Raw genomic sequence first — 27,109 nt, forward strand, 5'->3', positions numbered from 1 at the left:
CCAGTTGAGGGCAACAAAGATGATGAAGGGACTGGTGCATCTCTCTTATGAGGAAATACTGAGGGAGTTGGGCCTGCTCAGAGGTGAAAAGAGAAGACTGAGAAGGGACCTAATCAATATCTGTCACTACCTGAAGGGAGGTGTCAGAGGATGGACCAGGCTCTGCTCAGTGGTGCCAAGCAATGGTACAAGAGAAAACAGGCAGAAACTGATTCCCAGGAAGTTTGACCTGAATAAAAGGAAGAACTTCACTGTGCAGGTGGCTGAGCACTGGGACAGGCTGTCCAGAGGGGATGTGGGAGTTCCCTCATTGGGGGTATCCCAGAGCCATCTGGACACAATCCTGTGCAATGTGATTTGAGATGACCCTGCTTGAGCAGGTTGGACCAGATTACCCAGTGTGGTCCCTGCCAATCTGACTCGTGCTGTGATTTTCCACCTTGGTGCCCAGCACTAGGCCATGGACCCAAGTCTCACCATGTTCTATTCTCTCTTCCAGAAACACCATCTCCAACTGTAGACAGTCAACATAATTCATACCTTTGTGAAGCTGGGAATCCAGTGGTTACAACAGGTATCACAATGTGTCTGAAACTCCCTGCACTACTTCTTTTTATTATTGATCAGCTGACTTTAGGAGGTCAATGCAGAAAAAAGCAGCTATGAAGAATTCCAGCATTTAACAGTGCATTGCAAACGCAAACTGGCTCTCAAAAACAGCTACCTACAAACTGAGGAATCTGTCCCCAGATCAAAACTCATGTATAAATACATGAGAGTGGTTTCTTGAGGTCACTAGCTGTACCAGATTTAGGTGGTTTGCTGGAGACACACTTTAGTAACAACAGGACTTAAAACTGCCACACCTCATAGATCTCCATTGATGGTTTTTAATGGCATTAAGACAAGAGGCATATACTGTTGCCTAGACACAAAGCAAAAGAAAAAAAAAAGACTGAATGTGCATGGTATCCTCCCTAGCAATTTCAGAAGAACCTGGCACGCATTAAAAGTAAGCTCCATAAAAGCCCTTAAGGCCCATTTTTATAACAAGATATAAATAAAATACATAACATTTAGACTCTTCATTTACATTGTCATTTTGGAGCCTTCGGGGATTTTTTTTTCCAAGCTTTTCTTCACAACCAAGAGTTTGTTTTCTCAGAATACAAGCTTAGTTCCCAACATAATCCCAGGGCTTGGAAAGTTGGAACATTAATTTAAAAAACAATTATGAAAAAAAATGGGCAACATTTTGCAATAACCATGCATTAACAATTTTGATCTAAACTCAAGTTCAATGCACAGGAAGTAATAAAGTCCATAGAAAGAGGCAAATTCACGCCAAATAAAAACAGTCCTTGAAAGATTCACAGTGTGCTGGTTAAAGACAAGCAGGAAAATAAACACAGTTGTTATAGAGGGTTCTACATTTTTGATAACCCTTCACAGGTGGCCAGGCAATATCTTCAAGGCCAAAAAACTCAGTAACTACTACAGTGATTCCTAATTCTTCTGACCCTTGTAGAAACATTAATAAATGGCACTTCAAAACACAACACCCAGAGAGTATCTGCTCTTCTCTTCAGGAGATAGAAAAGAGGAATAACATCATATCCGAGTTTCCATTGCAATTCAAGACTTCTGTGAAGAACTCCAATATGGAGTCATCCAATAAACTGAAACCTTAGAAAGGTTTGCATCTCCCTTCTCAATGACTTGGGAGCTGGACTATTTTTTAGGCACGCTCAACAGGAAAGCATCAGTTTTGATTGAAATAAGGGACTGCACTGTTGTACTTCCATCATGAGAGCTCAAGAATGAGAAGGGATTTAATTTCAAAATTCACAACATAACTTCCCCTTAGAAGTTCTATTCAGTAATGAAAAGTCAACCCTCTACCTCTTCTGAAACTTTCAACTTTTTTTCCCCTTCAAATCACTCTTTTCTTTAGGCTATAAAATCTGCTAAATTCCCTGGGGGAACATCAACATTTTTATATCTATATTCCCACGTGATAATGGCAACTATTACCAATTTTGGTCAAATGCAAAATTCTACTGGAATCTAGTTCAGAAGTGTGCCTCTGATTCAGGAAGAAACAACAATCTTCTTAATACCAACTCTGAACAGAACTAATAGCTATACGTGCTTGTGCTTCTGCTTTTTTGTTAGAGGAATAAGACATGAAGAACAAAATAATGCTTAGAGTAGAAAAATCATCTGTACAACAGAGTACAACTAACAAAATGAGGATAAAGTTGGAGAATTAAAGCATAAAATGCCTTATTCAGACCTAATCAAATGCAGGGAAGATGACTGCATGTGGTACTCCAGTCTCTACAAAGAGCGACAAGATTAGGTAAGAAAAGACCTACTTTTCTAATGCTTTTTTTTTTCTTGAATCAGCTGTAAATTGTCATGTCCAACTGCATATGTTTTCTCAGAGATTAAGTATTGCTCATGCCAAGAAATCCAATGGAAAAGAAAAAGCTATGAAGGAGGAGCATGCACGAAAAGAGAGGAGATTTTCTCCCAATAACATTGTGATATGCCAACTTTTGCAGGCCTGAAAACTCAACATTTTCATTGGAGATGAATGACCTCTGCCCCATGAGACTACTGAACAACTGCTGAGCAGCACTGAACCATGGCTTTTCCCAGGAGCACTGACACAAAAGAAAACATCCAAATAAAACCAAGTACAAGAACAGTTAATCATTGCACAATACATCCATTAGCATTGGTGGTCTGGACAAAGACTTAATTCCTTTGTCACTGAATGTATCACCAGTTCCAGACATCCCTCCAGTATCAAGTGAAAATACGAAGTCTCCTGGCCAGTAGTTCGTATTACATTTGATAAAACTGTAACATTTCAAACATGTTCTTAATATTCTCTTATCATCGTGGGGAAGAAATTGCTTCCTAGTGTCTTGATGGGAGGGAAATTCTGAGATGGTGACAACAGAATCACTCCCTAAGAAATAACTATCATCTTCAAAACCAAACTGATTCAGGGCCAACGAAGGAGCCTCTCTGCTCAAAACAACTGAGCAGGAACAAGGGTAGAAGTGAAGACCTATAATTACTGCTAAGCAGTGACACAATTACTGACTAAATGCATGGAAGAGATATTACACTGATCACGTCTGTTTAGTTTTTTAGTGTATGCTGAGCCATATGTTTTCACTTAAATTAAAAAACCAAAAAACTGCAGCAACTCTCCCGTCCTCATTACACAGAGAGATTGCCAGATACTAGCTACTCCTTCTTCTGAAAGCCTTTTATATTCTTCAAACCACATGTACTGAGAAATTCTATTAATAGTCAGGTATTTCTCCAGTCTTGTTTGTTGCCCTTCTCCAAATAACTCTTTCCTTTTGCTTTAGCTACAGAGGTAAATTTGGGGAGGAGGCCCTCTGGGATTAATAATCTTACTAACACTATAAACAATTTTTCCATTGCTTCTTCATTGACAAATTTAACCCTGAGAGCAGTACACATGCTAGAGAATCTCTGCAACTACATGGACAGCATGGGCATATTCATACCTCCATAATTACACTGATAGAAGCACTGCTAGAAAAAGGTGCAAATCCAAAAGAAGAAATTTCAGTTTAGATTTAAAAAAAACCTCCATGTGACTCGTTCAAGAGCCCAAGATTGCTGCAGTCTCCCTGCTCTTCACTGCAAAAAGTTGCAACAACAGACTTGGTGGGTGCTGGGAAAGAATTCCTACAAGTAAATTATACCCTTGCAAATGGTGAAACATGGGAGGCACTCCAACATCCAAGTTAATGCCAAAACAATAGCCTGGGACACAGGAGGGTGCTCGGCGGCTGGAGCTGTCCCCCACAGGAACCCTTGACATTTGAAGCTTTCAGAGTTCCAACATCTTGTTACAGTTTGATCTTCTTGACAACTGTGAGAGTTGACCAATTTCATCACGTTCCTCACTTTGGCTATGAACACACCAGCAAACAAACTGGCAGCAGGGCATGGGCCCGCACAGTCCTGCTCGAGTCCATGCTAATAAAGTGTTAGCACAGTCCCAGATGTGTTCACCAGGGCCAACAAACATCCTCCTCTACAATTCTCACGCATTCACAGGCTAATACAGGCCAGTGACCTTTCTTGATAGGAAGCCTGGACATAGCCACTCTATTTTTGTGGGGGGCAGGGAGTTAATCTGTTTGAACAATGAGCTCAACAGCGTTCACGACCACAGGACAACCACTTTATTTATTAATAGAGATGGAGTCATCGTTTCCAAGCACTTAGGGTGGCCCATCCCGTTTCCAGACTCTGTCAAATCCCACAGTAGGGGACAAGAGGTTTGATGTGGCAGACAATCTCAGTTTCTCAAAGTAAGTGCAGTCAAACATGACACTGGCCTGTTTGTCAACACGGCCATTCCTCATTTAAAAATCTTGATCCAGATTCTGAAATATAATCTCATAGCTTCACAGCCAGCTACAGAAGTCACTGGGCAAAACCTAGAGCCATTGTTACATGAATAGCCAAACTAGGTACTGGTAGTGACCATTTAAGTGTCAAAACATAATCACACCTCTTCATACCTATTATTTCCCCTATTCCCTGCACACAGAGGAAACCAGAGTTTCCACAAGGGCTACAGACACCTATGATGAATGCAACAACATCTTCAACCTGCTGGATCAGCTCCAACATTCCTGACAGCTCTCACCTCTGCTTTTTTCCCAGGTTCCTGGGCATTGTGATCAAGTAATTAGGACTAATCCTTGGTCCAGATCTTTGGTGAACAGAGTCAACAACTACAACATATATTAAAACTCTACCCATTTAAGACAGGTTAAGAAAAGGTACAACAGCTGCTCTTAAGTCCCTCTTCATCTATTTCTAATAACTAGTTGAGGACTCTCAGAACTACTGCTCAAAGAGAGTTTTCTCAAGACTTCATACCACACACCTCATCTCAGAAGCAGCAGGGTTTCCACCTGCTTGTTCTGTGCCTCTTTCATAGAGTGCAAGTAATCACTAAGGCTGTTAACTGACAATAGCAGCAGTTTCCCATCTGACACAGGATGTGCAGTATTCCTACTGCAACAGTCCATTTCACAACCAGCAGCATTCAGGGAAAGTGTAAAAACTTTCATATTCAGGACCATATTCACCTTGAGGGCTTCTACGCACAAATGCTCTTGCCAAGAATGGAGCACTCTGTCCATAAAACCTCCTTGCCTGGGCTGATGGCCAAATCAGAAAATAACCACTGGAGTGAAGGAGCGAGAAATCTTTCACAAAGAAGCACTGTTAAACTTTCTATGTTGTACTGAGTACTTTTAAGCATCTGGAGATAGGAGAGCTGTCTTTACAATCAGATTCTCATCAAAGAAAATGAAAATCTCTGATGGACTGTGTCAAAATGATCAGCATACTGCCTTCTCTTTGATATGATAACATCTAAAGAGCAGTAGTCCTGCCCTGAAAATTTCTGAGCCATTTTACATGTAATTTATAGAGACGTGTTATTCCAAATTTGTGCAGCCCAGCAGACAATACTGCTCAAAAGCTGCTTTCCCCTAAATATTGCAAGACTCATTCTAGCAATCTTGGAACTGTCCTTTCTTGGACCAGTAAACACAAAGTGATGGATAAAAAAGGACTTAATTCAGCTTTTTTTCAGAGACAAAGCAAAGCAAACCTTAGGTAAGAATAGAAGCTTTAACAAAAAAAAGTAGAAATGGTGGATTAGCTTCCAAATTACTAAGAATCCCTTGGTTTCGTAACTGTAGCATTTTCAAGCTATCACAGATTAGTTTCTAGAAGTTCCTTGGAACATGCAGCATCACTGAAAATGAACTCATCCTGTAGCTGTATTTCAAACACAAAAAAAAAAACAAACCCAAAAAAACCCAAAAAGACCCAAACAAACAAAAAGCCATTTTGCACTTGGAACAGATCACAGTGACTTAAGAACAGCAGGTGATATTCACCACAGTTCTCAACAAGGTCTTCCCATTACCATCTCAGCTGCAGTTGGTGTCTATAAACACCAACCACCTTTCCCAGTGTGGTGCACGTCGGAAATCCCAGCTGACAGTGTCATGAGGCTGCCTAACACACAGAGCAGAGCTCCTGCCCCGTCTGTTTCCACAGCCACCTCTCTCTACACTTCCTCAGCCACCCTGACTACTCCTTTTCCCATGCACATCCCAGCTCTGACAGTCTTCACCTTGCACCAGCACGTGACTGAGCTCCACGCTGCCTGCCTGGATCATTTGTTTGGATATCATTAGATTGCCCTGACTGAAAGCCCTAATGAGGTGCTGATTCCATCATCCAATCAGTTGTCTGAGCCCAAATGCATCCCATGGGACAGCCAGAAACGACTGATGCAAGAATTCCAAGTGATGTGTAACATGAAAGGGCGCCATTCGCATCGCTAGGGCTCACAGCCTGTCAGCATGGCCATTAGAAAGCCAGGGCTACACAGATTTATAATTCAACCCTCCCACACACAGAACTTGCTCCAGACTGAAACTTGGCACAAAATTCAGTCCCAGGAGGGTGTTAAAAAAATAACCTATTCAACGGTTTCCGTCCCATGGCTTCAGCTCACAGCCATTGAAATAGTGGCAATTTCTCATTTCTCTTTTTAACTGAGGAAATCCAATATAAAACACCAGATTTACATAACATTGCAGTGGTGATACAAGCTGGCAACAAACCCAGAGAGAAGGCTGCCAGAGCCATTCTGTCATCCTCTTTTGGTGAATTTCTCTATTTGGATTCAGTTTAATGGAAAGATTTTTATTAGGTCTAGCTGACATCACATGTAACCTGCAAATCCCACCTCCCCACTGGCCAGGCATCTTGCCCTAGCTTTGTACACCTTGTGTGCTGGTTAGAAGGGGACAAGCCCTTCTGTGGTCACAGCAGCATCCCACTTGTGCTGCCACTGTTAGTTCTTTGCTGCAAACTCTGCTGGCTGATTTAGAGGACAGCAATTAGCTTCCTATTGAGCTGCAAAAGAATGACTGGACAAGGAATGGACAAAACAAAGAAGGGAACTGATGCAAGCCAAAAGCAATTTGTCAGCAGAGCCTTTGATTTGATCAGAGATTGTTCCATAACTACCACACCTGCTTCCAGGGAGAGACACAGAGCCAAGCTTTCTGTGGCTGCAGTTCTTTCTCCACCAGGTATTTAAATTCCTATAGGATTATCTGTAATCTTGAGTTTGTCAGTGGGAAAAAAAAATTCCAGGTTGATGCAATGCCACAAAAACTTATTAAATACACAGGACCTCAGATAGTCTGCAGTAAATCACTGCAGTGAGCACAAGCCTTCTGCTCCACCACCGCTTGGACAGAGAGGCTGTGATTGCACATGTGGGACAAGTAGGAGCTTGGCACCCCAAAACAGGTCATCTTCTGGGTGGGCTACTGGCTCCCATCTCATCCACCAGCCACCACTCCTGCTCTCCCACAGCACACCTGAGACACAGCCCCTTTTGCCTCGCTCCAGCTGGAGCATAGGGCATATTAAAATTATCATCAAAGCATCTGAACATGCTTTTCTTATATATAAGTAAATAAGTAGACCAACTATAAAATTCTATGATAAGAAAATGAAGATTTGTATCAGTGGTCAAGCCCAAGGCATCTTTCCTGTTCTTTAGAGAATTAATGGCTTAAAGGTACTTCAGATCAGTTTGAACTCTCTGCTGCTGTCAGCAAAGCTGCTACAAGGTCTTCTGGCAGCCAATGTCAAAATGCTTCTTCTAGAATGTGGTCATTGGTCTAAATTGCCATTGTTGCACTGACTCTCTACATGTACTAAACCATCTTCCCTAAGGCCAGCCTCCAAGGTCCACAGTCCAGCTGTAAAAACCCTTCTGCACTTCTGAGAACTACACATACAATAATTCTCTCAAACAGGGGAAATAAACTGAGCCCAAAGGACCACCTGAGTTTTCAAAACAGAAAAGAAAATGGGGCCAGCATCTGCAGACCACCTTCTTCTCCAGCAGCTGTAGTTTTCTCATACCTTGTCCTTTAATTCCAAAGGGGGGTACAAAGTCCCTGATACGTGCCCATTTCCTGAAGGAATCGTCCAAGAACATTGGTGCCGGCTTTGAGAACCTGAGAAAACCAAAATGAGAAAGAAATTAACTCCTGAACTAGGAAGGATAAACTTCTGCAGGAATGTCGACAGAATCCATACCTAAATGCTGATTCTACAATGTCACTGGCAACAGAGTAATGTGGAAGATTTTACTTTTACCCAAAGATGACTGCAGTGAAACAAACCTGCCCAAATTTGTGCCACAAGGACACTCAAATCACTCAAGTCATGGACCTAGCAGTCACTTCCACTCAACAATTCAAAACTGCCCCAGTAGTGGTTGGCTATTAATTTAGCCACAATAAACTGTAAATTGCAAGCAGGGTTTAGGCAGTTTGACTTCCAGCTTTGTGAGCCCAAGCCAGTTTCTGTGCTGTCTGTGTGAGGGTGTGAGGAGTCTGCTTTGGCCTCACTCGTGCACATACACAGCAGCTATCACCACACAGGCAAGAAAACAGTTCAGGAGATCATGAAGCAGTTTGTAGTTTACAGAGAAAGGAAATGGAAATTCAGTGCCTTCTTCAGCATTCATTAACATATTCATTATGTTAACATTAACACATAAATGATTCAAGAGAGGTTCCTGCCAAACCAAACAGTTACAATCTATCCAGAATCCTTTACAAAAAAGAGACCTAGTCCTTCTTAACCATGTCATTATGGAAATACATTATCCTAATTATACCCTCAACACACAAACACAGCAGCTAGTAAAAGTTTGTCTCTTCTACAAATGATTACTACAGTAGCCAGAGAAAAAGGAAACAATTAGCAAATACAGAAACATTAACTTCCATATGGGACCATTTCTGAGCGTATCAAGTATACTAGAAAGTATGTTAATACCATTAGAAATCTGTTCATTCAATCATACCAAAACAGTAGCAGAGATGCTCTGGATCAAAATCAATCCCACCAAGAGTAGAAATGTACTACATGTTCAGAGTCAGAGAAAACAGCTCCACTGCAGAGCAAGGTACATGCCCCTGAAATAGATCCAGCTTGGCCAACCTACACAAGGGAGCAGGACAGGTGTAACCCGTGGGTTTAGCTTTCCCTTCAGGCTCTTTCTGTACTCAGCATGCAACTCTCACTGCAGTCAGACAACCTTTGAACTGCCTGATTTAGGATAAACTCATCTACACTATGCCACAGCCAGGTACAGAGCAACAATTTCAAATAGCAGCACAGTGAGGAAAGAAGGGAGTGAAATCTAAATTATAAACTGATCAAAGTGAAGTCCTATCATAGATGCCCAGTAAAGCACAAATGCAGAAATCTCTGGAAAGGGGAAAGAGACCAAGAGAATTTAACAAAACAAGAAGACTCAGATTCACCTGTGCATACTGCTTCTCATCCACTCACACAATCTTTAATAAGATCATCTATAACCATAAAAGCAAGATGCACAGATGACATGGCTGCTCTAGAAGGAAAGGAATGTTTTTTCCAGAGCTGAGAATACAAAATATATAACTATCTGGGGAAAGGTGGGGGGGGTATGTTAGGTATATTAGAGCTTCTGAAGCTTTTAAGTAAAAACACCCCACAGGCCTATTTAAAAACAAATAAAGAACAACACACTATTAACTGCAACACTCAGAAAATATCCTAAAAACTTCAATAACCTGACAAATTAGTTCAATGTTTTCTCACACATCTTGGTGCACCAAAATATAATTATTATGATTCCTGGGGTGTCTCCAGGGACTCACCTCCACCTCATTCCAACATCAATAGGAGGAATCTACAGGTTGGTCATGCAATGCAAGAGCTTTTATAAGCTGAAGGACTACAGCATAGATGCTCACAGCCCTTCCTCTACAGCCCTCCCCTGAACTCTCAGCAGAAGCCAGGTCCCACAGAGTGGTCCCCGTTCTCCCCATGCAGCAGCTGCAGTGAGGGATGACAGCATTGCCTGGGGCTCACCAGCACCTTGGGGCTGCTTTGTAAGGTCACCAAGCTACTCTGGTTGCTGCTGTGACATGCAGTCTCCAGGAAAAACTTGGATGCTTGAGAGAATGCATTCATGTGCAGGTTTTATTCCCTTCTCAAGAAACAAGAGGATTCAAGAGGTGCAGTACAAATAAAACCTTTGCCAGCTCAGTTCACCTGTTCAAAAGCACTGCATGAGAAAGAAGGTGCAGTCTGTTAGGTTGGCCCTAACTCAGAAGCTGGTGTTATTTATACATGCAAATAACTGGCCTGTTTGCAAGTGATACATCTGGAAAAAACAATTTACAGTAGTCTGATGGGGAGTAAGGAATGTCTCTCCCTAATATAGATTTCCATTTGCAAAAGGTGTCTGGTAAAACCAGGAGGGAAGTCAGATCCTCCTAAGACTCCCCGGACCCCAGGGGAGTCCCCAAAATCAGCTGAAGATCAAGGCATGACTGATCTAATGCTCTATAGGATTGCTTCTGCATGTGACAACCAGGGCACCAAAGTGATGCCAAAGAAGGGGTGAAATGATCATCAGCCTTTTTTTTGTATTTGCTACAAGTAAATCTAGGGATTTTTCTAGCAAGGAACAGAACAGCCTTAGACTAGCTACTATTATTTGGTAATATTTAATACTCCTGTATACAGGGCCAAAGAAATGGACTTTTAACTCACTTTTACTTCAATCAAGAAGGAGGAAGAACAGTTTTGGGGAAATTTTATATCCATATGGGAAAAAAGGGAACAAGTTAGAAGGTATTTTGCTCCCATAAATCTTGAAAGTAATTCCGTTTGGGAAATATTAAGAAATTATGAATGCTGTAAGCTCATGCGCTTTGCCACCTCAATAAATCAGAGCAAGCCAGAGCTGATGTCCAGCAGTGACAGGGAAATGTTGTCTGCCAGATTCTCCAGGAGCATGGCTGTTCTGTCTCAGCTCTGTACTGCAGCTGGCGTATTCCAGGACCCTTCAGGAAATACTGGGATTTGCCTCAAACAGGCCATGGGAATGCTCTCTGCAGAGCACCTAAAATACATTCCAAGGAATGCATGGGAGTTTGTCAAACAGAAAAAGAAAATGTTTCTGAATGATGTTAAAACTCTGCATGTACTGAGCAGCTGGGTACGGGATGCTGCATTTTGCCTGTCACAGCTGCCTAAAGGCAGGTTGGCTTCACTGGCAACCACAGCTCCAGACCCAAACAGGTTTGTGCTCCTTCAGAAAATGGTGCAGAAAGTGAAAGTTTTGATTTTTTAGTTCTAAATTTTAAGCACTTCCTCTCTACTCCACCCCAAATTCCAGAACGGACATATTGCAATCTCGTTGCACCTGACACCCTGAAAAGCTGAGGAATTTGGCTGCTTGTGGCACACGCTTATGACCTGTGTAATTTGAGAGAGAAGTGCCAAGCATCTACAATCTCCAGTTTGAATGGCATACCCTGCTAAAACACAAATGACATCTAAATGGACTAAATGCTTGACATGATAATTGTGAGGTACAAAACAATTCACTCCCAGTTCTCAAGTTTGAATTCCTCACACAAAGCAGTAATAAAATCTCTAACAATTTGTCACCATGCACAGCAAAAGGAAGCGAACGTTCTGCCAGAAACTGTTCTTAAACAGCAATCTATAATCACACAAAAATGTGATATATATTTGTGCCTATGGGACTCTGGCTTATGTGACAAAACATTACATTTCCAGTTCTTTCCTCCCTGACAAGAAGAGTTGTGACCCCAAAGCATTTCTGAAGGCTGAGCTAGCCTGCTAGAAGCTCCCCAGCCAAGTTTTTTAGCCGTTCCATTTTGCCCTAATACTGAGACCACTTCACAGCCACTCCTCTTTGATGAGCACAGGAGTACTCAGCATAGGCAGCACTAACTTCCCAAAGGATCTTGCAGTCACTATGCAAGGCAGCTATGGGACAATTTTAGACACTGAATCTTGACCAGAATGTGCTCCCTACTCCTTATCTGCTGCTTTCCAGGCAATTAATACATAAATGTGTAGAAGAGAAAAAGCTACATCTCAGAGAAAGAAAAAGAAATAAACTGATTTAAGTGCCTTTGGCTTTAATGATGAGGGATGAAGAAAAGGTCAAGTTCCTGAATGAGTAGAGGAGAAGACAGCATCACATTTCTGAGGAACCACAACACCAAGGAAAGGCAGACTGGCAGGCACTAAGCTCCACTGTGAGCTTCTATTTCAGATATTCCCTTTTTTTAAACATCCTCCTTTAAGCCAACCTTAAAGGAGGCTTTTGATTATTCTTTAATTAAGGAGAATCAGTAGTGCTGGAAAACCGAAAGCTGAAAGAGAAGAGCCCAAAGAGTGCTAGAACCCAATGCTGTGCAGAACCTGCACACTGCATTTGTAAAGGGGCAGGAACAGCTTCTCTCTCCTTTTTTATACCACACATAAATTATTTATTTGCTCTGGCATGACTTCTATGTTCTGTTTGCTGAAGATCAAAAGCATCCATGGTTAGACAGAAGGCACAAAGTCTACCAATGTTATTAATTAAATACAAACTGAAGCCCTTGAGTGCCGAATCATCAGCCCTGACACAGGCATTTATGGAGAGAGAGAATCTAAACTAACCTTTTCCTTTTTCCTTACTGAGACCTAGAGGTATGCAGTCTCCCTTGCCTCTCTGCTCTGGGGAGCAGCATGGTGTGATAGCATAGGAATGAGGAGGTTTGTGACATCCTGATTTTACATTTCTTATTGACATTAATCCTCTGTCAAAAATCCAAGCAGCTCAAAGATTCTTCAAGGAGCTGAAAAATTTAAGAAACTGCATTAATAAGGATTAACCCCATCCTACAACCAACTTACTACTTTTCCTATACCAGCAAACAAGCCCCCCCCCCCCAAAAAAAAGATGGCTGCAAGAAGAATGTCTTTAACAGCCAAGTCAGGCCAAAAATTAAATTGATCTTAACAAACAGCAGAAGTCTAAAATAAAATAATATGGTAGAGAGAACTTGGCACTGAGGAATGGCTGGTCAGAGCACCCTACAAGTGCCATTTGAGACCACCTAACTCTTTACAAGAGAGTGTGAACCACAGCTCCCCACCCATCTTCTCCCCTGCCCTCTGTGCCTACAGACCCTTGCGTGTGTCTGCAGCTGTCTCTTTCAAGCTGCAAAGGTCTCAGCTACTCGGCCACTCCCCACTCTGACACCACTGAATTGCACAGCAGAACAGTGCTCTGCAGTAAATGTCACCACCACTCCAAAAAGATGACTTTGAACAGGCTTTATTCCATAAGCAAAGGAAAGGGCAGGTAAAAATCAACTGAACTCAAACCCTGCAGACCATGTAGCAGTTATCCCTGCCTACTTCCCTGTGAATGATTGCTCTGTACCTTTGAGGCACTCTGAACATCTTCAGCCTTCTTGCCCTCTGCTCTCCATCACCTAGTAGGCTGTTTAAACTCATCAATGCAGCCCTTTTCTCATTTTCTCATTGCTCTATTTAGAGCTGGACCAGCTGCTCCAAGACCTATCTTAAAAGGCTCCCATCCTCTGCACTGTGGTTCATACAAAGAACATTATTACACTCTTGCAGGAAAGATAAACATCCTATCGTGAATGAAAAATGTAACTACTACAGCTGTAAAACCTGTTTAATACTCTACTTTATTCAAGATCAGAAAGCATCAACTCAAGGACCATGTCCAATTCTAGGCCTCATGTGAAAAACATGAACACTGAAAAAAGGCCACAGGAGACTCTGAAAAACATTTAAGGTCTAGAAAACATGATGTCTGAGGAAAGCTAGGAAAACAAAAACTTTATTTAGTATAGAAAAAACTGGAAGAGTGCATGATAAATATTACAAGGCTGCTGCAAAAGAGAAAGATAAAATCTCTATATCCCTGGTAAAGAGAAGTAGTAACACTGGTTCTAAAATGCAGCAATGAAAACTTAATCATTAAAAAATATTTCTTATGCTTGGGATCACTACACATGGAAATCTACTGTCTGGACATGGATTACAGAACTCACAATCAAATCAGAAAATGGTGTAGTTGATGTAATATTTTTAACAAGTTTATATCTATTAAACATCAGTTAGCCAAAGCTGTGCCTACTTTTTAAAGGGAAATGCAAATAGATGACCTTTTGAAGTTCTGCACAGGTCTATTTCATCTAAAACCACTTTCATACTGGGCTAACATTGCTCAGAGGTGACCAACTAGTCAAGCTACAGCTGGGCTGGGAATCAAGAGCTGCCCTTCAGAATCCTTGCACTTCTTAAGTATTTCTCTTCATATATGGTAATCAAGTTTCAGTACAATCACTGCAGATAAGCAGCACATGGATTTTCCAGCCTGCTGCCTGCCAAGAGTGCTTTCTGTTTGTACCCCGCACCTTTGTGATAAACAGGAAGACACGTAAAGTTTAACCTTTCTGCAGTCATTAATGTCTTGGGCTTATGGCACCACCAAGGCACAAAATCAAAGAATGATTTAACATTGGCTCAGTCCCTCCTGCTCACTGACTGTGTTCTGACATGCATAAAGTCCAACAAAGTGTCCTGAGCAGCTTACCCGCATAATGCAATTAGTCATGGGGACTGGAAAAGTTTTCATATAAACTAAATATTAAAGACAAAAAGAAATCAGTTTGCCTGCTCTGATGAAATCCTCACACTTTCCTACTAATTATCCAAACACTGCAGGCAGAAAGCACATATGCATGCACAAAAATAACAAGAAGCTTGGTTTAAAGGTGTGCTTCCTCTTGGAAAAAACAAAACAAAAATAAAAACAAAAAAACCCACACACACAAAAAAACCACCAAAAAAAAAAACCCAAACAAACCAAAAGACTGTAAAATTCAGACCAGGCAGAAACTTTGTCCTGACCTGCCTCATGCAGCAGCTTATAAGACAACACGCAAAATTTGTCATTGTTCAGAAAACTCTCTAATACCAAAACACAATTATGCAAGGGTGAAAAGCTAACTTCTCAACAACACAAGGTTCTGTTAGTTTAAAAACCAGTCTTCTAACATCATTTCAATGTCATAGCTTGTTTCTCATGTGTTATTTTCAATGATGCAAGATTGAATTACAGCTCATTCTTCCTACAAAAAGCCAGGTGGGGCTTCAAGAACTCTGAGGGAGCACTGAGCCAAATAGATGAGATTATGTGGCATTTAGAAACATGATGAAGGTGAGCAAAAGCAGACTGCAATTACTGCCTGGGTTTCCAATGCCTTCTGTGCAAACAAAAAACGCAATGAAGAGGGAAGGTGAAAGGTCCAATACTTCTCCCAAGAAGAAAGAGTTAGCTCCCAGAGAAGATGCCAGCCAGCAGCTCTGCCAGTTGGCCAGACTTTAGCACAATTAAGTTCCTGTTACTACTCTGCTGGAAGAGGAAGGGGATTGCGCTTTCTAATGAACACCAACTGGAGAGCAGTCATGGAGGGTCTGCTGCTGTTCAACACTGCACTCCCAAAAGGCAGGGTACCCAGGGGATCTCTTTTCTGGTGAAGATCTAACACATTCCAAAAGACTGCAGAGGATGGGCCCAGTTCCCAGCACAGACCTGTTGTCTTTCATCACACTAACTAACCAGTCTGTTAAATGCAGTGACTGCACATTACTTTTATAAAGGCAACTTAATGTACTCTTTATCCCTCCTGCAGAGAGAAGTTAATCCCTGTCATTGCCACTCACTGCTCATTCTTGCCACCACTGGCCATGTCTGACTGTCCTGAACTACCAGCAGTCTTATGGTGGAGCACAACAAATTGCACTTCTCTGTTTCAAAAGCCTCTGATCTCATTTTCTCCTACCACATTATTTAATGTATATTCCTATCTTGGGGTTATCCTACTGTCTCAGACCAATCTTCAGATTTCAAATCATTGGAGGGAATAGTAAAATTTTGAGTGGCCTTCATTCATTACTTCACGAGTAATGATGTCAGTGCAGAGGGAGCCTGGAACACTCAATGCTGTAAAGAAATTGGTATATATGTAGGGAACAGGACACTGATGGAAAAGAGCCTTCCCACCATCATCTAAGCCAAAAATGCACATATTGCTCAGCACAGCACTGATGTGACTGCTCTGCTGATGTACAACACAGGGGATGTGGCACAGAAGGGAAAGAGCTGTTGAAATTAATGAACAACTAAGCACAAAATGAGTGTGACTTGATCCTGACACAACAGGCTGAAGACAAAAATAAGGTCATCAATGTTTAAAAAAATCCAGAACAGCTTTGTTAGGACAGGAAAGCACAAAACAAATTACTTGATGTGAAGACTGGTCATTTTATGAAAGGGGTTGTATGATCTGGTGTCTGCATAGACAGAAGACTGGACTTCATAACTCATTCAGTTTCTGAATGCCTGATGTTCCTTCACCTCTGGCCCACTGCTCTTATACAGCTCAAAAATCCACGTGGGGCAAAAGTTCTCTGCATAAGTCTTACAGGAGTGAGGATTCTGGTAGAAGAAATGTCAATGTTTCAATAATTGTAACTGAAACAGATGGGTTGATCTGACTGAAAACAGTCTTTAGTTTTTTCAAGGCTCATACATTTCTAGAATGACCAATGCCATTTTAGAAGCTAGACAAAAAATTCCTATTAACACGATATGGAAAACCTTAGTCTGTTGCGAAATGGACATGGCATTAACAGAAGTCTTGTGAGCTCTTCTGATTTTCTTTCATGTAGAGCAATATTCTGAAAAGTTCTACAGGACACGGTTGCTCACATCACACTCCTGGGAGAATCTCAGCCTTCATGTTAAAAAACCCCACAGCAAATAAAAAAATATTTTTACAGACTTATAATTGGAAATGAGACCTCAATAACTAATAAATGCTCAGAAACCTGAGGAGGAATAAAAAGAAACCATTATTTTTCAACAGCATGAATTTTCTGTCCTGACTCATTATTACTGACTATTTGCTGGTTGCAATTCTCATCAGTGCAACTCCCTACAGTGACTTTAAGGTGATCCAGAGAAGGTTTCCTCAATGAAAATGGAGGCAAGGGACAAGCTTGCTTTCACACACCAACAGGAAATGAGAGGAAAACAGTAAATGTGAGGGAAAAAAAGTCTGCAGAAGCTATTGCTCTGACAGCTGCCTACAGCACACAAGACAGGCAGACAATTAAATGCAAAGAAACAAAGACAAGAAGTGAATCTTCTTTGCACACCACAAATTGATGCTCAAAGACAATTATACAGATGTTTCTTACAATTTTTGTCAGTTATTTTCAGAAGATTTTTTTAAAGTTATCGCAATGTGCATTTCATGTGAAAAACTGGCATAGCAATGACCTAATCAGGTCTGCAGTTGACTTGAGAAAACAAGAAGATATGAACTAGAAATGAGAACAAAATTTGCAGTGGAAACAAGAAGGGACTGAAAGCATAGGAGGTGTTGGGCAAGCATAGGAGATGCTGGGCAAGCACAGTTCTCCCCAAACACCTTGAAACTGGACAATGTTTTTTGGCTGAAATCCACACCACTGCTTGCACCATTCAGCAGTTGGACATCCTAACTTAAAAAACAGTGATAGTGGAAATGTTCTCTATTGCACAAATTCCTAAGGCCTAAACAATTTAGCTTGTCATGCTCCTTCTTGTAGGAAGTTGTTCAAGGAGCAGTTATGTGATTTCCAAGCTTGCCAAGAAGTCAAAGCAGCACCATTCATCCAACCAGAGAACAAGCTTTTTTCCTTCTATTAGATGAAACAGGATAATGTAGCTTTAAGTGCCATCTCCTAGGTGCAGCCACCAGATGTGCATTTGTAGAATGTACACAAAGAAACCCCAAACATTACTATCAGAATAATTTCACTTGCTGAAAAACAGTTACAGATAGATCACAAAGCTGCTATTAATGAGATCCATATCAATCTCAATGGGAAAAATTCCAGATGCATTTCTGTTTCTCTCCTGCACAATAGACTTCACATTGTAGTGCAGGACAAAGTAGGGGCAGCCAGTTGTTATTATTTAAAATTCAGACAGAGGCTTTTTTCTTCCTTTAACCAGATGCAAAAACCTCCAAGGATTTTGCTGAAAGCCTGAAAAAAAAAAAAAAAAAAAAAAAGTGAAAAGCCCAAGTGGAAAGAGTGTTTTCAAAGGGACCTATCCCCCTAGGTGCCAGAAGGTACTTCTGTAACTGGAGATAATGCTTGATAGGGTTGACAAGGACCTAATGTCCAGCTTAATGTAATTTGCTGGCTCCTCTGTCACCTTATTAATTCCAGCCCTTAGCCTAAGAGTGGTGATCTGTAAAGCAACATGCACTAAAATCTTCCAGATAATATCAGCACTATTTTATATATGCCTCTCCCCTTTGGTCCCATGGTTCTAAAAATAAACAAGTATTTTAACAAACCAAGGGTAAGACTCTGTGCCTGTAAAATCTCTTTCTAGGTACTGTTTCCAGAGATAAGGCACAGAGACTGGACATGGAAGAGTTTCCACGCTGGAGGCCACCTGTCAAAACCAAAAGGATTTACTGACTCACAGAGCAAGTGGGTGCTGTGGAGAAAGCTGCAAACAGTGCCAGCACAGACAGCTACATCCTTTCCTCAACCACCCCACACAGAAAGTCTCTGGCTTGAGTTAAGAGATTAGGCAGGGTAGAGAGACTAGAGGTGAGACTTGACTATTCCGACGAAGTAAAGAACCACAAACCATGTGAACTTCTCCTGTCCAACCTAAAAACAGGTGTGAAAAATAAGGTCTGTCCTTCCAGCCAGCACATCACTGGCCTTGTCCAACCAGGGCCCTCTGCTCTTCTGTGTCCCCACGCCCAAACTCATCACACATCTGGCAAGAGACCGTGCAGCAACAACAGTACCCACAGCAGTAACTTCAAAGGACTCTGCCAAGAGGCTTGATGGAGACTGGAGCACAGGGTATGCTCTTAAAAGCCTACCTTCTAAAGTGCTATAAATCTCCTGGAAGAACTGATATCCTCCCTGACTCACTAATCAAAGCAGAGACACCCTCCCAGTTCTTTTTGCTCCACTTGAAGAACGGTGCAGCAGTCCTCATTCCAGGAATGAAGTTTTTCAATGAGATAGTTCATTTCAACAATTTCCCACACGAAAAAACTGCAGAAAAAAGGATACTGCTGGTTTATGCATTTGAGATTTATGTAAGTCATTGAAACTAATACTAAATATAATTAGCTACTAAAGGAAATGGTTATGGTGAAGATGAGGGGATAAAAACCTCACACAAATACGCCTTCTCTTTCAGTATCCTTGATAGAGAAAGCACTTCTCCTACAGCTGTGGGAAAGAAAACAAGACACAACGGCTGAAGTTAAAATTACACATCTTTGGCTGTTATCAAAGGGAGCTCTAGCACATGGACAAAGTGCAGTCTGCGTGATTCCAATTCCAAACCAAGGAAATGCTGCAGGCGTATTCATCATCGACATTTGTATTTGCTGCTGAATATGACAAAGAGCAGTGAACATTGCTGATCCACTACTTTTGTCCCAGTAGCAACGTTTAATTGCGTCAACTGCATTCAGCCTTTGTAGAAAGCATCAATAAATTCACTCCTACAATTGATACTCTCCCAGTGACCCCCTCAGGCAAACCAACATGAAGCAGCTCCAGTGTGCAGCACTGCCAGCTGACACAGAAATCCTGCCACACCCGGGAGTTTTCCATACCCTTAGAGTGTGGGTGGAACAAAGTACAGAGAGCAACTCAACATCTCCATTAATCCACCAGGGAGACACAAAAGAATCACAGAATCATTTAGGTTGGAAAAGACCTCTTAGATCAAGTACAACCATCAACCCAGCCTTTCCAAAGTCACCACTAAACCATGTCCCCAAGTGCCCCACCTAAATGTCCTTTAGCTCCCTCCAGGGGAGGGTGACTCCACTACCTCCCTAGGCAGCTAATTCCATGGCTTGACTTTGGAGAAGGTGGAGAAATTTTCCTAATATCCAATCTAAATGTCCCCTGACACAACTTGAGGCCATTTCCTCTTATCCTGGAGAAGAGAAGGACACCCACCACACCAGAACATCCTTTCAGTCTCTCATCCCATAGAGAGTGATGAGGTTCCCTCTGAGACTTCTTTTCTCTAGGCTAAATACTCCCAGCTCCCTCAGCAGCTCCTCACTTAACTAACTTGTCCTCTAGAGCCTCCACCAGCTATCTCTGCCTTGGCCTGGAATTCAGTCTATTCATTGTATTTTCTTAACATCATCCAGTTTTGAGGGTTTTTTCTCATTCTTTTGTTTGCCCACTTATGTTTGTCTAACCACTTAGATGGCACTCCATAAACAACCACTCTCAATTTACATCTGTCATAGAGAAGGTGTTCTGTGTTTTCTTTCCACTTCTTAAAAGTATTAAACTTTTCACCACAGACATTTTGGAAGCAGACACACTTGGTGTGACAGGGCAAGAAATCTCTCCATTAAAATGACAAATTGCAGTCATTTTGTTCTCATTTAATCTTACTTTTAAGAAAACAATCACCTTGTTAAGAAAAACTGAAAAAAGGCATGAAAGGTCTCAGCCTGCAAAGTGAAAGCTTTGAAATGCACTGGCAAAGAAAACGAAGACCATAATATAAATGACTAGTAATCTTAATCACCAGCTATTTCTAATATCTTTTTGTCTTAAGTACCTCTACCCGCCAATAAATCAACAAAGGCTTAGTCTCTTCTTTGAACTTAGAAATGTACAATACAACAAATAACAAGAAAGCTATGCTTCAACCTACCAAATAAATAAATAATGGCAATCAATAACTTTTTTCCAAAGCTGTAAGAAAATACTATAAAATGTGGTGACTGCCCTTCAAAATTTTTCGCAAATACTGATTTTTCTAAAAATTATTTCCCCATATAACTTAGAGTAGTTCAAAAAAAGTTAAAGCCCACAACCCCATCTAACTCAGGATATTCTTAAATTTCCTTGTCTAAACAGAAAAGTTGAAGGACTATGTTAGCCAAGTATCTGCTGATCTCAATGACAAGAGAAATAGCAGATTTGCATTAGCCAGCAAAATAGCAATGCTGTTGGCCAAAAGGAGAACTTCCCACAAGTATTTATGGGTGCTCTTTGGGCAAGTGTTCAAACAGCCAGCTGTGGAGTGAGAAAACAGTACAGGACCATCCCACATTACTCTCCCTGCCTCTGTAACACTCATGCTCAGCCCTCCTAAATTGTACCTCTCCACTGGACATTTTGCTTTCCCTGAGCTGCAGACTAAGTGCACTTGGCTGTGACGTTCACAAGCAACACCACTATAAAACCTGCAGATTCTCATCAATGCTGTGTAAATGTCACTGCTAAACCACAGGCTACAAGTGACTGAAGACTTTCAGAGACAATCAGTACTTTGCTGAATTCAACAGCAACTTCACAGCAACCAATCTTCTCAACAAATCAGGTTATTCATGTTACCATACTTGCCTTGCAGCAATTATTTCTGAGTATTCCCAGTGCATGTTTTCCCACCATGACGACCTGATACATGCTCTACAGCAATGGTTTTCATTTTAATATCTTGGCCAGTCATGGGGTGAATCAAATTGACAGCCCCTCTGCTGATATCAAGCTTTAGAGCCAGCAGAACAGGTCCACTCCCATCAATTTTTATCAGCTGAATTTTGAAAAATGGTTGCCCTAGTTAGAGGGATTAGTATCTCCCTGAAAACAGATATTTGGAATAAAAATACAAGAGCAGCTCTAGTAGTACAGGCTGATGTGCAGGAATATCAACAAATTGCTTTGAAACCTGCCTGGGGCCAGCACAGCTTTGGAGAATCTATAACACTTTGAGGGAGCTTTTGTTCCATGGCTACTTGCTTCTTTTGATACCAAGAGCATACTGAATGTGTGCAGAGCACAAATCTGAACAAACTGCCTGCTCTACTCACAGCTATCACCCACTGAAAGTTATTGTGGATGCTTCTTGAAATGCACGTGGAGAGCCTGGACTGAGGGCAGTGACCTGGAGGCACTGAGCTGTGCCAGCGCCAGCCACCAACACCAACCCCAGGACAGGCACAGGGCTCTGTGCTCTCCTGGTAATTACAGTTACTGTACCAGAACTAGCTGTCTCTGAGGGAGGGGAAAAAAAAGGTGTTGCTTGATTTTCAGCTTGGGATTATTTTTTTAAGAATTCATCAGCTTGATTGCCCAGCAGTAAGGAAAATCCCACCTAACGATGCGAGTGAGACTGTGCTGGGGCAGATCAGAGTTCAAAATCTCTTTCCCAAAAATGGCAATAAATGGATGTCCAAGGTAAAGCAAGAACAGGGCAGAGAGATAAAATATTTCCTCCCTAACATTCACACAGCTTTCAAACATTTTCAGCTGAGTGGATTTCCTGAGCTTGATGTGGTTTGTCTAATCAGCAACCCCTCTTTCCCTCCCAGCAATGGATCCCTCCTCCAAATGTTTGTTCAGACTCCTCTGGAATTTGTACAGACAATTTGCAGCTGTCACATGCTTTCCAAGGAATTGCCCAGGTATATGACCTGATGCACAAAGAACTGACTCTTTTTTGTTCTGATGCATGTGAGTAGAAACACATTATGCAGAAAGACTGTATCAATGATTTTTCCCTTCTACCTTTTTTCCCTGTAGTAAAAGCCAAAGGTAAATTCAGTGCAGCTCAACCAGAAGACCCCCATGCAAGAGCCTATCTCCTTCCAGCTGCCTCAGCAATCACATTGTCCCCTACCTCTCAGTCCCTCTTTGCCCTCAAGGTCTTCCCTGATTCTGCATTTGGATCTGACATTGCCAAGCTTGAAGAAATTTTGTTTCATGCAGCTGTCATCTGGAAAGTACACTCCACCTCTGTACAACAGAAGTCTTTCATCAATTTATTATGTTCCTTATGTATGCCCATACAGTCTCTCCTAAAGCTTCCAGCTGGCTCCCCTGATGTCTACCTCAAGCCACTTGCTCCTACCCACCAGGTGAGCACCCTTCGCCTTTTTGGCCTGGCAGACCACTCAGCAACATTTAAACTGGGGAGTACTGCAGGTGGTATTGCCTCTCCCATCTCATAAGGAGTCCAGCCACCTCCTGTGTTCACAGAGGACAGCTTTCCTAAGATGCTTCTGGCTGCTAAGATGGCTGGGAAGTTTCAGATTTATGGCCTGGGACTGAAAAGCTCTCTCTGCACACTGTAGTTCCTGAAAGGACCATTATAAATTCCAGGGAAGGACATGGATTTGCTGGAGCATGTATAGAGAAGGGCTAAGAAGATGATAAAGGGCTGGAATGCTCAAGATTAGGCTGGATGGGGCTGGAATCAGCCTGGTCTAGTAGAAGGTGTCCCTGCCCACGGCAGGGGTGAGTGGAACTCGAACTTTAAGGTCCCTTCCAACCCAAGCCCTTGTATGGTTCTATGATCTGTATAGGACTGAAGGGCAGCACACACACAGTAAACCCCAGCTGCTTTCTGGAAACCAGGCACATGCACAGAAACCATGGCACACTCAGGAAATGGTCTGGGCTTTCAGCTGGTGAAAAACATGAAGTCACTCCATCCACAGACTGCACTGAATAGGAAACTGCAATTATGGCACCTACCAACTGCTTCAAGAGATCATCTCCTGCTCTTTTGAGAGGGCTAATGTTCTTCAGCAGCTGCACACAAGGAATCAAACATCAGCTTTCAAAAAGACATATTTCTTTAGGAGATGAGGTCTGTCCAGACACAAATGACAAAGAGCCACATTCCTCCTCTTTAGCTTTGGCTAGCGTGGGAATGAAGCTCCGACCCAAGAAAACTTCCCCTGTAGCAATGTCCTGCAGCTGTCAAAGAACGAGCATGTGAACAAGTCAGGCACAGGAAGAAGAGAAGTGCTCCTACAACCCAGGCCAACTGAGCAACTTCAGAGTCCCAATCTGACAGCACAAAAGTAGGTGACCATAGGGACACTCTCCCACTTTCTGTACAGCTTTGACTCAGACATTCACATGTTGTCCCTATGGACCTGCAGGCAGTACAGGAATACATATGCTTTGATCCAGCAATAATGACTTAAAACCCAGTCTTGTGTGGGAAGTGTTGACAAATTACCTCTGATAGACACTGAAATCACTCAAACAATTAACTGAGATTAGATTAGCTGGTAGGTTTGGAAAGAGGCTATGAATAAGATGTGTGCAGCTGCACATGTTTTTACTCAATTAGATGACAGTAGGACATGTATTACTTCAAACATCAAGGCTACACCAAATCAGATAAGCAATCTCACCTAAAACAAAAACCAGCAACATACTTCCCACTAATGTAAAATAACTTTGTGCTAAGACATACTGGAATAAACTGACCAGAGACAGTTTCTTCCCAACCCCAATCAGCTTCAAAATCAATACCCTAAAGGGCAAGAATTCACATTCTTACTTTTTTTTTTCAAATCTACTGTAACTATAGAACTTTTATTACTTCTATATTAGTATTGGTTTATGATGTTACATCTCTCTTTCAGATCCTGTCTCAATAAAAAGAGTGTAACATAAGACTAGTTTGAAACATGATCTATTTCTATTCAATTGAAAGCCAAGAAGGTTTAATATTAATGCAATTTACCACTTTTCTAAGATCCACTAAATTGAACACACCTATGGTATTTCCTCTGCGAACTAAACACATCACAATTTTGTCCATACAAAACCTGTCCTTCCTAGACAGACATGCTATGATTTTATTTTGGAGTAGATCAGAAATCAGATCTGAAGTGGATTTGCAGACACACAGGTCTCCTCTGCCACTACCTCTTCTTAGCACGGGGTAAGAGGAAGAGCACAGGATCAGAGCCTGAGCACTTCGGGCCTCCCTCTAAAGAAGGCTTTACAGAACTGCTGTGAAAGAGCTTCTGAAGGACCTGGGAAGGAGTGCAGTGAAAAAACACATTTTGAGAAGAACCAGCTTGAAAGTGTTGGCTGAAGAAACCTAAAAGACCACCAGTTTTAATTTGTCACACTTCCTCTTCCACTCTCTCTTGTAAAGTCACATCACATCAGCTCAGAAAAAGTTACCAGGAAGACAGAACAAGAAAAGCCATAAACACAGGAGTCCACAGACAATGGGACAGGCCCTCTGGCGTCTTGGACTAGAGAATATAATTTTCAAAACCGTATTTTAGAGTCACACTTCTACAGTCTGCTTGGAACCCATCCTTGAAGATAGTCCTTGAAGCTTAGCAGTGAAGCAAGTAAAAGGAAGATGGGGAGAACAAAAGAGCTGTAAATGGAGGGGCAAAAGCAATACAAGGCAGTATAAGAAAAGCACACTGAATTGTCATAAGTGATGCAACAGGTCACAGCAAAGAAGAAAAGGGCACTGAAATGTGAGATTTGAGCCACTACATACATAGCAAAACTTCAGACAGGTTCACACTGCATCACGCTGAATTACAGGAGTCGTGCTGATCTGTCATTCCGTGGTCACCTGGATGTTTAGAGTTCTATTTTTAGCATTCCTTTTAAAGAGTTTTCCTGGTAGAGCATATTTATTGTGTTGTGGTTTCTCAAGTCTATTGGCAAGTTTAGGTGATACATTTCTTTCTTTCATTCCTGCAGCTGAAAGTCTGATTTTAATGAGAGAGTGCTCATTTTGGTTGGCAGCTCAATCTTTACATTCTTAAGCCTCTTTAAAATTCCTGCATATATACAGCCTAGGATGGGTGATTTAGCACTGATTAGTTTAGTGGTGTGAGAGAAACCAGAGACACTGCTCAGAGATATTTTACTGTTCTGAAGTTAGTTCCTCAGCATATGAGGCTTGAAAGCTGAAAAATAGGAAAGCAGCTTTACAAATTGCAACAGGGAGGAGAGCTAAAGCTTCAGTCAGACACACTCTATCCTCCAGCTCCTTCCTGTCTGTACAAATGAAAACAAAATGCCTCTAACTTACAAAAAGTACTTGCTATTATGGGCAGAAGCATGACGAAGAATCCACCCTCCAAGCAGTTTTAGTGACAGCTTCCGTGGTAGTCTACCTCGTGATCAATGGGGTTCTTTTTAAATGATTAGCAAGGGTGTAATTAAGGAAACCAAAGGAAGAAAGATAACTCAAAGGATGAATGAGGCCTTTATTCAAGGTATCACTGAGATGGGGCACTGGCTGTATCACAAGCAAAGGTGAGGGTCCTGGTGGGCAAGATGAACCGAGCCAGCAGCATGCCCTGGTCACAAAGGCAGCCACCAGCCCCCAGGGTAGGGGACCCTTCCTGGGGGGGCTCTGCTGCAGGGCTGGGGCACTGCTGGGCCCCCCTCTGCAGAGACACACACTGGAACAAGTCCAGTGAGCTAAGATGATTAAAGGATTGGAGCATCTGCCACGAGGGGAGGCTGAGAGAGCTGGGATTGCTCAGCCTTGAGCAGAGAAGGCTCAGGGGGCTCTGATCAGTGTGCATAAACACCTGACAGGGGCAGTCAAGCAGGCAGAGAGACTCTTCTCAGGAGTGCACAACACACAGGGCAATGGGAGAAAAAACCTGAAATACAAGAAGTTCCATTGGAAATAATAATACTGCTAGGGTGGTCAAACATGGAAACAGGCTGAGCAGAGAGGTTGCTCAAACACGACTGAGCATGGTCCTGAGCAACCTGTTGCAGGTGACCCCACTTTGAGCAGGGGTTTGGACTAGATCACCTCCAGAGGTCCCTGCCCAACCTGCCTAGTCAGTGATGCTGTGATCCTTCTCCCCGTGAAGTAAGGAACAATAAACTTGCAAGAGCTCAATTCCTATCCAGGTCAAATCTCAGCAACAAGGGTCTGCTAAAGCCCCATTTTATAAGAGTGCTGTAATTCCTAGTGACCTCAATCAGTGGTAAGATTACAAAATGAAAAAAAAGGGCTTTAATTTGATAATTACTCGCAGCTATTCCATTGACCTAATGCTTGGCCACAAAGAAGTCATGAAAACTGGATTAATGCACAAAAATAGAGGATTTCATCCTCTGGAAATCACAGTTAAAATTTGACATTCAACAAAACTGAAAATCTGTAGCTTTAATGTCACCACATTGCTAATGGTCATATTTACCTGGC

At 41.9% G+C, this 27,109-nt stretch overlaps 1 protein-coding gene across 11 annotated transcripts in view; it reads right to left on the reverse strand.

Moving 5' to 3' along the window:
• Positions 1-27,109, reverse strand: part of ST3GAL3 (ST3 beta-galactoside alpha-2,3-sialyltransferase 3) — a 187,305-nt gene that overhangs the window by 62,418 nt on the left and 97,778 nt on the right. For all 11 annotated transcript variants that reach the window (XM_059853992.1, XM_059853997.1, XM_059853991.1 and 8 more), the window contains one exon: positions 8,038-8,132. In XM_059853992.1, the coding sequence (XP_059709975.1) occupies positions 8,038-8,132 (95 nt within the window). The remainder of the gene's footprint in view (positions 1-8,037; positions 8,133-27,109) is intronic.

Source organism: Haemorhous mexicanus, chromosome 9, assembly GCF_027477595.1.
Source record: "Haemorhous mexicanus isolate bHaeMex1 chromosome 9, bHaeMex1.pri, whole genome shotgun sequence".
Classification (NCBI taxonomy): Eukaryota; Metazoa; Chordata; class Aves; order Passeriformes; family Fringillidae; genus Haemorhous; species Haemorhous mexicanus.